Source organism: Nelumbo lutea, chromosome 1 (assembly GCF_056320005.1).
Source record: "Nelumbo lutea isolate HS-2025 chromosome 1, American lotus-T2T, whole genome shotgun sequence".
Lineage (NCBI taxonomy): Eukaryota > Viridiplantae > Streptophyta > Magnoliopsida > Proteales > Nelumbonaceae > Nelumbo > Nelumbo lutea.
This window is the reverse complement of record NC_142684.1, coordinates 207684796-207698239: the sequence shown is the minus strand read 5'-3', so window position 1 is coordinate 207698239 and position 13444 is coordinate 207684796. Positions and strand designations below refer to the sequence as shown.

Sequence of the window (13444 nt, the reverse complement as noted above, 5' to 3'; positions counted from 1 at the left end):
TTTGTTTTCCTCTTTATACTAGTGACATTCTTTGAAGCAGAAAATTTCTAACATGCAATAACAAATTTTAGCCAGAAATATTAACAAGCAAATAAAGAAGAGAAAATAAATAGTTCTTCCTGCTTACCACTTCAAAATCCACTGACCAAGAGAAGATACACATTGACAACATCACCTGCAACCAAAATGGACCACTCTATTATGTTGTAAGCTATGTTGTTTGTTGACTTCCATTCTAAATGATGTAATATTAACCATGCATTTGCAGTTACTCTTCAGTTCATTCAATGTTGATGATGATGACTACGAAGGCTTTGATTATAGCCTTTGCGGACAGCTTTCAGAAGTACGGGTTATATATTTGAACCGCTTTGTGCAAGAGGTAACTCACATCAAGGTGCACTATTCTCTCTTGCATATATTATTCAGATTCTCATGTTTATTCAAAATTAATATTTTAGGTCATCAGTTATTTCATGGGCCTTGTTCCCAACAATTCAACTGGTATTGTAAAGTTGAAGGATCAAGGAACCAACTCAGAGAAATGGTTTACTACAAGTGAAATTCAAGGATCACCTGCTCTTAAGTTGGATCTTTCACTTAGAAAGCCTATAATATTGATGCCTCGCAGAACAGACAGCTCTGAGTAAGTTTTTGTACATGGTCTACATGTTGTAAGATCGGTTCCTTTTCTATTGCTGAATAATTTCCATTTATTATAATGAGCTTTTCAATTGCAGCTATCTAGAGCTAGATGTCGTTCATATTACTGTTCAGAATACTTTTCAGTGGCTCGGTGGTGACAAAAGTGAAATGGGTGCTGTTCATTTGGAAGTATTAACTGTCCAGGTAAACCTTGTGTGACAGATCTCTCCTTCCTACTCCCCCCAAAAAAAGTATAGTGTAAAAAGAAATAAATGAAATCATTATCATCCAATCTTTATGTCAATTATATGGGACCGGTTATATGACTCCTGTCTCACCATTCTGTTCTGTTTAATGCCATATCATTGTTAAATTATGAGTGCTTAGTAGAAATCTGCAGAAATAAAAAACCGTAGAGAAAGAAGAAGAAAGCAAGTTTTTGTGAGAAGAGAGGAGAGAGAATGGAGAAAAGAATGAGAGAGCTATTAGATCTGGCCACCCCCTATTATTGATATTTTTATTCAAGTAAAAATTATGTACAATGACTAATATGGCGTCTTACATAAAAAACTCACTAAAAGACTTAAAAACACCACTCTAAAGGGTCCCAACAAGTGTGTTGTGGTCCCCACTCCCTAACTAAAGATAATAAACAAATTAACCAATAAATCTACAAAAAATAACCAATAAATCCGCACAAACTCCTCAACACTCCCCCTCAAGTTGGGAGTAAATGTCACACATTCCAAACTTGCTTACGTCATGTTCAAGGTTGTTTTTTGCGATCCCTTTGGTGAAGACATCGGCCAACTGTTACTTAGTGGTGATATAAGAGGCAATAAAACTTCTCTTGCTATCACCCTTTCATTTATGAAGTGTCTATAAACTTGAATGTGTTTTTTCCTGTCATGCTGTGATGTAAAGAGAGAATAGTCTGAGGAGCTCTGAATGAATCCAGCATTAGTGATCATAGATCTAAACCTCAAACCCGACAAAGGGGCTTGTTTAAGGCCATAGAGGGATTTCTTGAGTCTACAAACTAGGTGGGGCTCATCACAGTAACCAGTAGGAGGTTTCATGTACATGACTCCTTCAAATCCCCCTGCAAGAAAGCATTCTTTACATCCATTTGGTGAGCAAAAGGAGACAAATTGTTGTCATCTTGGCTACTGGGGAAAATGTCTCCTCATAGTCTATCCCATATTCTTGCTTGAATTCCTGTGCAACTAGTCTAGCCTTATATCTGCCTAGATTGCCATCAAACTTCAACTTTACAGAGTACACCTACCTGTTCCCTATAACCAAGGCATTGGGAGGAGGGTGAACTAATTCCCAAGTGTCTTTCTTGAGAAGAGCAACTATTTCAACATCCATGGTATCCCTCCAATGAGTGTGAACTACAACTTACTAGTAAGACCTGGGGATATTTATAGTGGATAGAACAACAAAGAAAGAGCTATCGTCTAAAGGAAAACCATAGCGGTTAGGTGGTCTAGAAACTCTAGTGGAGTGGCGCAAGTTAGGAATATCAGTGTAAACTGGAGGAGATGGTGTACTTACAGGGGTATGAGTGGATGTAGTACCATGCTTTGGAGGAGGAGAGGTTGGGAGCATAGGGGCTGGAGTTGCTAGCTGCTTCCTGAAAAGAGTTGGTGCAACAAGAAAGAACAAGATGATGTTTTTGAAGTACCTGTAGGAAAGTGTTGAAGAACAAAAATTGAAGGGGCGAGAACTTTGTGATATGTAGAAAAAACGAAAGATTTTTGAGAAACATCACATTTCGAGAGATTCTAATGTGATGAGACTAAGGATCATAACATATGAATCCCTTATTGTTAGGACTATATCCCAAGAAGGCACATAAAACAAACTGTGCAAACAACTTAGTGCGCTCATGTGGAGGAAGATAAACAAAACAGATGTAACCAAACACATGGAGCATGGATAAGTTGGGAGGAGTATTAAATAGAGACTGATGTGGGGATATGCTATCAAGAACAGATGATGGAAGGTTGATAAGATGTAAAAACAGTGCTAGCCACCTCCACCCAAAAGGTTGCAGGAGCATGAGTCTCAAGGAGGGTTCTAATAACACTCGGAATATGGCCATTTTTGCTTTCAGCAACTCCATTTTGTTGAGGAGTGCCAGGATAGGACTTTTGAGACTGTATACCATGGTGTTGTAGGTAGGCCTGAAACTCCCTATCAATATACTCTCCCCCTGAATTTGAACAGAGAGTACTAATAGTGGTATTAAATTGTGTGGTCTCTCTGGCATGGAATAATTTAAATATGGCAAATGTGTCTGATTTCTTTTGAAGAAAGTATATCCATGTATAATGGGTATGATATAAAATCCATCCTGGAAATTACTGGAGACGACCAAACATCATTGTGCACTAACTGAAATGGTGCAATAACTTGAGTAGAAGAAACAGGAAATGGTAAAGTATGTTTTTTACTTAAACAGCAAGACTTGCAAGTTTTGTCCATACTCATGGAAACAGAAGAAGATAATGATAAAGATCCAGATGAAATAAGTAAATCGAGTTTCTTTGCAAAAGGATGGCCTAACTGGTGATGCCTAATATTCCAATCATTATTACAAGATAAGGAAGTAGTAGAAAATAAACAAGAAGAATTAGTTGTTGGAGAAGTAGGTCTCTTCTCAAATTCTAGGGTGAATAGTTGTCCCAATCTACAACCCTTCCCCTTCACCTCCCCAATGCGCTGGTCTTGTATCAAACAACCATTAGGTGAGAAGGTGATAGTATGACCATGTTTGAGAAGTTAACCAATTGATATTAAATTTGTTGCAAGTCTAGGAACGAATAACGTTTTTGGTAACTTGAAAGGGGAAGAGCAAGAGGTAGACTATTATTTTCTAGACAAAACTTTGTTTTAATAAATAAACATTAATGCACCTTTCTAGACTATTATTTTCTATGGTGCATATTTTTTGTTTTAATAAATAATTAGAATTAAATCATATAAACAATATAAACCATTTAATATTTTTATTATTAAGAAAATTATTTTGTTTTATTCTAATAAGTAATTAGTTTAAGTAATATTTTTACTATTGTATAAAATATCTCACTATTTTGGTTTTTATGAATATTTTATCTCAAATTTAAACTTTCTTACTATTATTTAATTTTTTTACTTATATAATGAGGGTATATAATATCACTATATAAACTATTAAATCATATAAATTAAGCAAACCATTTAATATTTTATTATTATAAAAACATTTTATTCATGCATTTTATTTTATTTTAATAAGTAGTTAGTTTAATCCTTTGTTTTCATGAATATTTTATATTTTGTCTTAAATATTAATTTTCTTATTATTTATTCATTGTTTTGGATTTTATAATGAGGGCCTACGATATTACTATAGACCTTCATATACTTGTAACAAGACTATAAGAATATATTAAAGATTCTTTTTATAAGTTTTCTATTAGGAGGTCTATAGTATTACAATAGACCCTATTGCACTATAACATACTTGTAATTATGTTTTAAAGATTTTATTTAAAGGCTTGCTTTTGTGATGGTCTATAGGCATAAATAGATCATCATGTACTGTGACATGTCTTTTATAACATAAACTTAAACATTTAGGCTTAAGGGTTCATTAGTCATTCAAATCCTCAACCCGAAATTTTGAAGACTCTACAAAGACGCAAAGACGTAATGTGACTGTGTGAGGATTTGAGGAATCTGTAGATGAAGATGAAGAAAAACTCCTCATCTTCTATTTTTTTTTTCATTTTTTCCCATTATTTTTCCTGGTTATTCACTGTGAGAGGGAAATAGGGATAGTATTGCATACCTGAATAAAGATGAGACTTGAGAGTGAGATGACAGCAATTTCTTTTGGAGTTTTAGATGTCCAGTGTACTGCGCCTTGTTCCAATAAGGTATATTTCAGCGCAAGACTGAGGCTAGAAGCCACTCCTGTGCCTATTCGAGCCTGAAGTTGTAGTTCTTCCAGCTTCAGGTAAGTAAACTGAATACTTATTTTTTCCCATTTAATCTCTCTCTTTTTCTTTGTTTATGATGAAATTTGATTGCCTTCACTTTGAATATATGCTGATTTGTTGACGTTTGGATGAGATGTTTTGAAATATTGCATTTTTTTTTGTTTTTTAAATGACATATGCGGTATTACCGTAATGGTCGAAACATCGACCGACATTTTGTATTTTTTTAATTCAAGTGAGGGTTCACGTTGGTATGTCTCGACGTCGACATATGTTGGGTGACATTAGCGAAATGTCGCGACATTTTAAACCATGGATAGGATGATTGACCACATGTAGCTCCCGTCATATGATTGGAAGCACTCGAATCTATTATCCAGAGATGAATAGGAGAAGCACAATAGTAGGCACACTTACTAGACAAGCCGAAAGCTGAAAATGCAGAGGAAATTGTCAAGGACATCAACTGTCAAATATTTTCTTCAGTAATGACATTTGCACTGTCATTCTTGGTATGAGGTGTGGAGGATGATGTATCATTTGATCCCTTAACCGAAATCTGATATGCCTTGTGATGACTCTTTGTTCCACCAGATTGATTTCCTTTAGGTGGTCTTGTGGGGCATTCAGTAATAATGTGACCAAATTTCTTGTAGCAAGTACAAGTATTTTTCTTCCTATAATGGGCTATCACATGACCAAATTCTGTGCACTTGTAACACTGCACCCTAGATAAGTCCTTTGGTTTGGACTTATCTTTTGCTAGAAATATAGACTCTACTGTATCATTCTTGGCATTCATGACTGGTTGAGTGATTATCCTAGTTTCCTCTGTGTTATTCACCCAAAATAGTATCAAGTGTGTAGAGAGATTGGGCTGAATGGGCCCTAGTATCTTTTCTTGTAATATGTTATTTATTTATTTGTTAGCTAATGGGCCTATCTTTATGGGCCTGTTATTTCTTTTTTGTTAGTTCTCTTTATGTTACTGGCTAGCTGGCCGCCCACTTAAGGGCATACTTGTAATTAACCTAAGATTGAAGTTTAATAAAAGCATTAGAGAAGGGAGGGAAGAGACATTCAAACTCTTTTTCTTCTTCCTTTGTGCTGTTGTTCTCTATTTTTCTTTCTTTTTTCTCTCTAAATTTTACCAAGTTTATATCAGTTTTACAGGACTGATTTACATCTTGGTATCAGAGCAGGTTTCTTTTTCTTTCTCTTTTTCCCATACACCCTTCAATTAAGAGAGTGTATGGAGAGATAGGTTCTCTATAGTTCAGACGACCTTTTGTCTAGTTGGTAGAGGGTTTGGAGAGTTGTATTCTGGCCGGAAACTGCCACGAAGTGATGCCGTACTGTTTCTGCCCAAAACCCTAGCCGATTTGAGATTTTCGAAGTTACAGATAAAAGTGAAGCATTGGGTGTGACTCTCTGTGCTTGGAGGTGCCTTTTTACTTCTAAAAGAGGGTGGTTCAGTTTTGGAAGAGATTGGGAAGCTCTGGTAGGAGCGGCTGCATCTTCTCTCTTTCTCCCCGACAACCAGGTGCAGTGTCTCTACATAAAATGTTTGATCTTATTACCTCACTCAAGTCGGAGATGTATCAAAAAGTGCATTACTTTCCTTCTATTAAATGTTCCTTCAAAGTTTTGAGTACAGCATGTTGAGGACATTTCACCCATGTGAATAAGCTCAAACTGTTTGCAAGGGTTGATGAACCCCACATAGTATTCATGAATTTTTCTTTCACCCTGTCTGTAGGAAAATATCTCAGTTTCAAGCTGATTGCCTGATACTATCATGAGATGTTGGACTGCTGATAAATCTTTTCTAGATATTCATACATCTCCTTGGTTGTCTGAAGACCCCTCACAGGGATAGCAACATCAGTAATGACTCAACTCAGAATCCAGGATGCAATCTGGGCATTATTAATCATCCAAGTCTGCATTCCTTTTGAATCAACCACTTTAGGCACAATGGTGGATCCATCAATATAGCCCCACAACCCCTTGCCTTCAACATAAAACTAAAAATGGAACTACCATAAGGCATAGTTGGTTCCATTGAACTTAATAGGAAGAACATCACCTCTTTTAGATGCCATAGTCAGGGAAAGATGAAGAAAATAGTCTCTAACAAGCCAAAAAAGCAAGAAATATGTTCACTGTCCAAAACAGGTTCAGAGATGAACCAAACAAAGGGAGGAATCAAAACTCTAGCAAACCAACTCCAATCTTCACCAAATTTCTAGGGCTGTAAGAACAGCCTAGGGCGACACAAGATGTAAATTTTTAGATCAAATGGATCAGTTATTTGAAAGGAAACACTGAAAAACTAACCCAAGTGGTGTCCCAGTCCAGAAAATCCAGATTTCTTGTCTTGATCAGAATGGTCCATGAAAAAAAGGATATGCTAGTCCGAAAAGGTTGAAAAATAGACCCAACTTGATGCTGAATATAAGAGAACAAAGTCTGAAATCAAAGTCAAATAGAATGAACCTCGCGCGAATAGTAGCCATGAACAGTAACTCGATTGTTAGCTTTCCTTGGTTCACCAAACTAACTCCCACACTAAACCTGCTCTGATACCATGTCATAGTTCGTACAAGAGAGAACACTGCAGATTTGGGGTGTGTTTAATGTGTTGCTCACACCAAGAGGTCCAAGGTTCAAAATATCAATACAGGGCAATACGCTGGTAGGGCATATCGGCCTGTATCGGTACTGTTTTTTATGTGTGTTTTTTTTTTCGAATTTGGTTCAGAGGGGCCGGTTTAAGGCCGGTCTACCCCCTGAACCACTCGCTGACCTGAAACACCCCCTGTAGGGGCGTATTGGGAAGGCTCGGATATGATACGTATTGGCCAATACAGGCCGATACGTATCAAAATTTTGATCCTTGGAAGAGGCTATTTATATTAAAAGATGTAAAAGGACACTTCTGTCCTTATAATACAAGGTAAAAAGAATAGAAAACGAATGGTACAACAAGAAAGCAAAAGTACAATTCATCCCTCACTATCGCTGTCTCTACACCCCTCTTTAGCAAGGGCAGTTCATTCTCCAAAATCTGTCTATGATGCATTCACTATGATTTATTTACGTTCCAATACTTCCATTTAGGCACTTTTTTATACCCATTGCCCCATAACTGGAAAGGCACATCAAGTGGTAGATTTATTTTAGTTTTTTAGCGAAGGCTTCCCTTTCCTCTTCTTTTTTACTTTTATTATTTAATCAAAAAGGTTTCTTGAAGGGGCACATCATGTTGCCATATGGCAGATGTGCTAAGCATTCAGATGTCCACAAGTGTTCAACATGTCAACTCCAGATATCATAACATGGGAAAATGGCTGTAAGTAGGCATAAGGTTACATAATAATTCAGAAATGTTGTAAAAATAAGAAAATTAGAAAAGCTTGGAAATGTGAAGTGCTGGAACTTCATGTATCCTTCTCATGATACATTATCCAAAACTATGTCATTGTCCTGTTGCAAAAAGTGTTGTCCTGGTGCCTATTTTCTATGGCCATACTCATTAATTTCGAGGCATCTTAACAACACTGGAATTGTACTTCTCACCACACTTCCATCTGCATGTATATTTTTGTGATATTCTGAACTTTAGATTTGATACAGGTTGAAGACATCAACCTAACTGTTGGTAGTGGAAAGGAATCAGGTGAAAGTATAATTCAAGACGTCAAGGGAATTTCCATTGTTGTTCAGAGGTCACTTCGGGACTTGCTGCATCAAATGCCAGTTACTGAATCTACAATCAAGGTAACCTGATGCATGCCAAAAGTGCTGTTAGTGGCTTGGTTGTTTTAACCTTTCCATTTGCTCTATCTATGATGTTGCTAGGTTGTATGTTCATTGAAGTTGTGGCTTCATTCCTGACCTTGGCAATTTTTTGATCTTCAGATAGAGGACCTGCAAGCAGCTTTATCTACAAGGGAATATCAGATAATTACAGAATGTGCCCTTTCTAATTTCTCAGAAAGTCCAAAGACCATTCCGCCACTGAACCAACATCTTGAGACACCTTCTGGGGATTTGGTGCGACCTGTAACTCTTCCTTTAGATGTTGTTGAAGGTGTTACTCAGGAAAGGGAAACATGGGTTACCATAAAGGTTTCTGTTGCTATTAATTTGGTTAAATTGTGCCTGTATTCAGGGGTAACAAGAGATACTGCTCTGGCTACAGTGCAGGTATTTGGTTATATTTTGTATATTCATCCCATTCAAACTCCACTTTAGTCGGGGTTTATAACCTTTTAGAAATTACTTCTACATTTATATTTTTAGTACTGGAAAATAGATATTCTCTTTCACGGAAGAGCAGTGCTGTTTTATAAACAAAGAAGTAGATTGCTAAAATCTGTTGACAGGTCTTTAGCATGTCTTGTAGAGTCAATTTAGTCTTTTTCTAGCAGGGTTGAATTTTTAACTTAATCATGTTAAACCTAATAAGGTGTAGCCTTAGGTTTTTGGCCTGCAAACCTATTTTCTTCTTATCTCTTCTTCTAAGCCTTTTCTGGCTCAAATCTGAAGCAGAAAACTCCTCATACACAGTCATAGGCTTCAGCCGCAAGTATTAACAGGCAAAAATGGAAAAAAAAATATAAAACTATACTATAGATGTTAGGCTATGATAGACAATAGAGAAAGTTCAACTTTTGTTTAGAAAACCAGAAAAGAAACAATAGAATAAGAGGACTCTCAGATCTCAATAACTCAATTACAATGACTTTTTTATAGACTAAATTTAGGGGCTTAGATCTCTCTTGGGGCTCAATAACTGAAATAAAGCAAATTCTAACTACTTTAAAACTAAGACAAATTTATAGATGAGGGTATAGGTCAATAGGTGTAATGTTTTGTGCTGCCTGCACTTTAGTGGGCCATGCTGGCATTAATTTTTTACTCATATATAAAGTATTTATTTGTTCAAAAATAAAATATTAATCAAGTATAACTTAGTTACTTAAGCGTAATAACTTAATTAGTTAATAAAATAAAAAATTAATAAAATTTTGTTATATATATATATATATATGGTGGTCCTACCTTCTTTCTTTCTCTTCTCTTTAATCCCATACACAGTAAGGAGAGTTGATTGGTTAATTGAGCAGCAAGTATTCAGCCCAATTAGTGGAGGTTTTTGGAGAAGATTGCAGTGATGTTTGGGCCCAAGGCAGGTTCTTGGAGAGTTTCCCAAAACCCTAGTTAACTAGAGAGGTTTTAGATTGAGGGATATAGAGGTAGTATGTAAGTGGTGCTTGGGGAATAGAAGCACTTAGATTGTCTTTGAGATCGATCCAAGTTGGAAAGATTTTTGGTGCCTCTGGTAGGAGCAACTAGGCTTTCTCTCTTTCTCCCATTTTGTCGGGTCTGGTGAAATTCCTAATTTGGCTGTTTGAAGAGTAGTTTTGGCATTAGGGCAATACATATTGACTATTAACACCCTATTTTGATTTTTGTTTAGTCTCCATTTGGCCAATGGAGCAAACTAGAGGTGAGATGAAGCACTCCACAATTTCAGGTTTGGTTTGTGAGGGTTTGTGGAGACTTTGTTGGGGGCAATAACCTCAGTGAAGTTGGATAGGATCAATTTTTTAGCATGGTCTCAGTCTATAAAGATCCATGTATGTAGTAGAGGGAAATGGGGATACATCACCAGGACCAAGAAGAAACCTGCGGAGGATGACCCTACCTATGAAAGGTGGATGTAAGAAAACTACACTATAGTAAGCTAGTTAGTGAATTCCATGCAACTTCATATCAGTCAACAGTATCGTGGATGGAGACTACAAAAGAGGTGTGGGATAGTGTTACAGAGACGTATTCCCAGAAGTTGAATGTCACCGGGGACTACAAACTAAAGAATAATGTGAACAGTTTAAATAGAGGGAGAAACCTTTAGATGTTTACTTCCTTGTGTTGAAATCTCTTTGATAAGAGATTGACTTGATGGGGACTGTTATATAAGGGTGTACTAAAGATGCCGAGACTCATAAGAATTTAGTGGAGAGAAATCGGGACTTCAAGTTCCTCGTTGGACTCAATCCCAAGTATGATATCGTTAGACAAAATATTCTAATGAAAGACAAAATGACCTTATCCCAAGCCTATGCCATGGTTAATAGTGTGGAGAGTCAGAGACCAGTGCAGGTTATGGAAGTTTCAAAAGATCACTTTGCCAATGTTGGATGAAGAAAGATGTAGTATGTGAGTATTGCAAGAAACCTAAGCACACAAAGGATATCTATTGGAAGCTACATCCAGAGGTTATACTTCCTAGATTCAAGAACAATAATAATAGTAATAAGAGTGGGACTGTGAAGAATGGAAATGCCAATGTAGCCACATCTTCTGAGGTTAAAAAGGGTTCTAGTGATAAGAAATCAGTGGAGGAACAACTTGCTGTTGCTAGAGCATAGTATGAGAAGTATGGACAACTCATCAACCACTTAGAGTCTACTATTGCAACTAATATCTTTTCAGGAAATGAGGAATACCTATGACGATTCAAGTATTCGTGCTACTACGAACCATGCTTTTATCTCAGGTAATTGTAGGATCCCTTGGATAATCGATTCTGGTGCCTTTGACCATATGACTAGTGTGTCCCATTTATTTTCTACTTATTATATTTTATCTATCTGAGACAAGATCTCCCTTGCCCCTATCTCGAGAAAGGGAAATATCAGAGCTTTAGATACCCTTACCTTATTTTTAGTCCTTCATGTTCCTAAACTAAATACTAACTTGCTTTCAATTAGTAATTTGACAAAAATATTGAACTATAGTGTAGCCTTTTTCCCTTCTATGTTTTTCAGGACATGAAATCTCTGAAGGTGATTGAGAGTGGCCATGAGGCGAATGGGATATACCCATTGAATATGCCTGGACAAAATCAAGTATCACCTCAGGAAGTTGCTTCTGGTTCAAATGTGCCTGAGTCAATCAGTCATATTATGTTATGTCATTATCGTTTAGCTCATATTTCTTTTTTTTTTTTTTATTGAGTCTTTTGTTTCTAGCTTTGTTTAAGGAAATTAAGTTGTCAAGCCTACATTGTGAGTCATGTAAGTTGTCAAAGTATTGTAGAAACTCTTATCTTGCAAGTAATAAAATACCCACAATTCCTTTTCATATTGTTCACTTTGATGAGTGTGGGTCATACCATTTACCTTGCATGTGAGGTTAAATTCTTTATTTTGTTTATTGATAATTTTTCATGTTATACCTAGCTTTTCCTTATGCGTTCTTGTGCTGAAGTACCCAAACTTGTGAAGCAATTTTGTGAATTTGTACTTACCCAATTTGATATCTGCATCAAGATATCCCGATCAGACAAGCTAAGGAATATTTTGAGAAAGATCTTGTTTCATATTTTGAGAGGTTTGGGGTTATACATTAGAGTTCCTATCCCCACACTCTAGAGTAGAATGGAGTGGTAGAGAGAAAGAATTGACATGTTCTTGAAGTAGCCAAGAGCATCCTTTTTGAGATTTTGGGGTTGTTAGAGTGAGCCGAATAAGGGTAATTTAGTAATCTTGTGTCAGTTAAGTACTTTGCTTATGTGGCTGTTTTATTAGAGTACTCTGCCCCACACTTAAGTGAGGGCAGTTTAGTCTTTGTAAGTGTAATTAGAACCTAATAAACACAAGGGGGTCGACTGAGTGGAAGACTAATCAGTTCGACTAAACCCTCCTGTTCTCTCTTTCTCTTGTCTTCTTCCTCATCTTCTTCTTCCTTCTTCACTGGTTCGGACTACTGTAGCTGCTCCAAAACAGGGGTGATGCAGTTATGACAACTAACTATCATATTAATCGCATGCCGTCTTGAATCTTGGAGTTCAAAATTGCTTCACAAGTTTGGGTACTTCAGCACAAGTCTGGAGCCTTGAGAGATGGATGCCCCAGTCGGCAATGCCATTGTAGAGGAGTAAGCGAAGTCTGAAGAGCAATTGAAGATCCACCACCGTCAAGATAGTACAGTCCACCAGCTTCATGCCCCCCACCAATCTTCTTCCCCGTCTTGAGATCCTGAAAAACACAGGTGGAAGGAAAGAAGGTAACGGAACAGTTAAGATCTTTGGTTATTTTAATAACAGACATAAGATTGAATGGAAACTTAGGGACATATAAAACAGATGATAAGGGCACAGGAGCCATGTCAATATTACCAACACCACATATGGGAGATGAGGACCCATTGGCAAGTGTAATAGTTTGTGATGTGGAGGTTTCAAAGAGAGAAGAGAACACACCTGGAGTCCCGGTCATATGATCTAAGGCTCCAGAGTCAATAATCCAGGGAGAGGTTTTAGATGACATGCAAGCAATACCTGATTGGGCAAGTGTGGCAGTGGTATGCTGTGAAGTAGTTTGAAGGAACCGTTCATACTCATCACGCGGTACGCTCACCATTTCCCTCCCAGAGGTAGATGTAGATGTGGGATGAGTTCGGTCTGCCGGTTTACTGTCACTGATATCAACCTCACCCGCTATAGCATGATTAGCCCATTTAGAGGGAGGGCCATGTAGATCATAACAGAAATTCACTGTGTGCCCCTCTCTACCACAATGAGTGCATTTCCTTGTAGAGTTATTTTTCCCTCTGCCACGACCTCCCCCTGAGTCACGACCACCCAGACTAATCATGGAACTGCCACGACCTCCCCCTGAGTCACGACCACCCCGACTAATCATGGAATTGCCACGGCCTCCTCTACAATGGCATTTCCGACTGGGACATCCATCTCTCAAGGCTCTCAAGATTTTGGTCCCGTCATT

At 37.3% G+C, this 13444-nt stretch overlaps 1 protein-coding gene across 4 annotated transcripts in view; it reads left to right on the top strand.

The window, feature by feature from the left end:
• The window catches only part of LOC148880646 (pleckstrin homology (PH) domain-containing protein), a 172320-nt gene that overhangs the window by 44106 nt on the left and 114770 nt on the right, over window positions 1-13444 (top strand). For all 4 annotated transcript variants that reach the window (XR_016104620.1, XM_088962621.1, XM_088962620.1 and 1 more), the window contains 5 exons: window positions 269-382; window positions 462-646; window positions 741-849; window positions 8280-8423; window positions 8565-8852. Coding sequence is in view for 3 of the 4 variants with exons in the window: in XM_088962621.1 (XP_088818747.1) it covers window positions 269-382; window positions 462-646; window positions 741-849; window positions 8280-8423; window positions 8565-8852 (840 nt within the window). In the remaining variant the exon portion in view is untranslated. The remainder of the gene's footprint in view (window positions 1-268; window positions 383-461; window positions 647-740; window positions 850-8279; window positions 8424-8564; window positions 8853-13444) is intronic.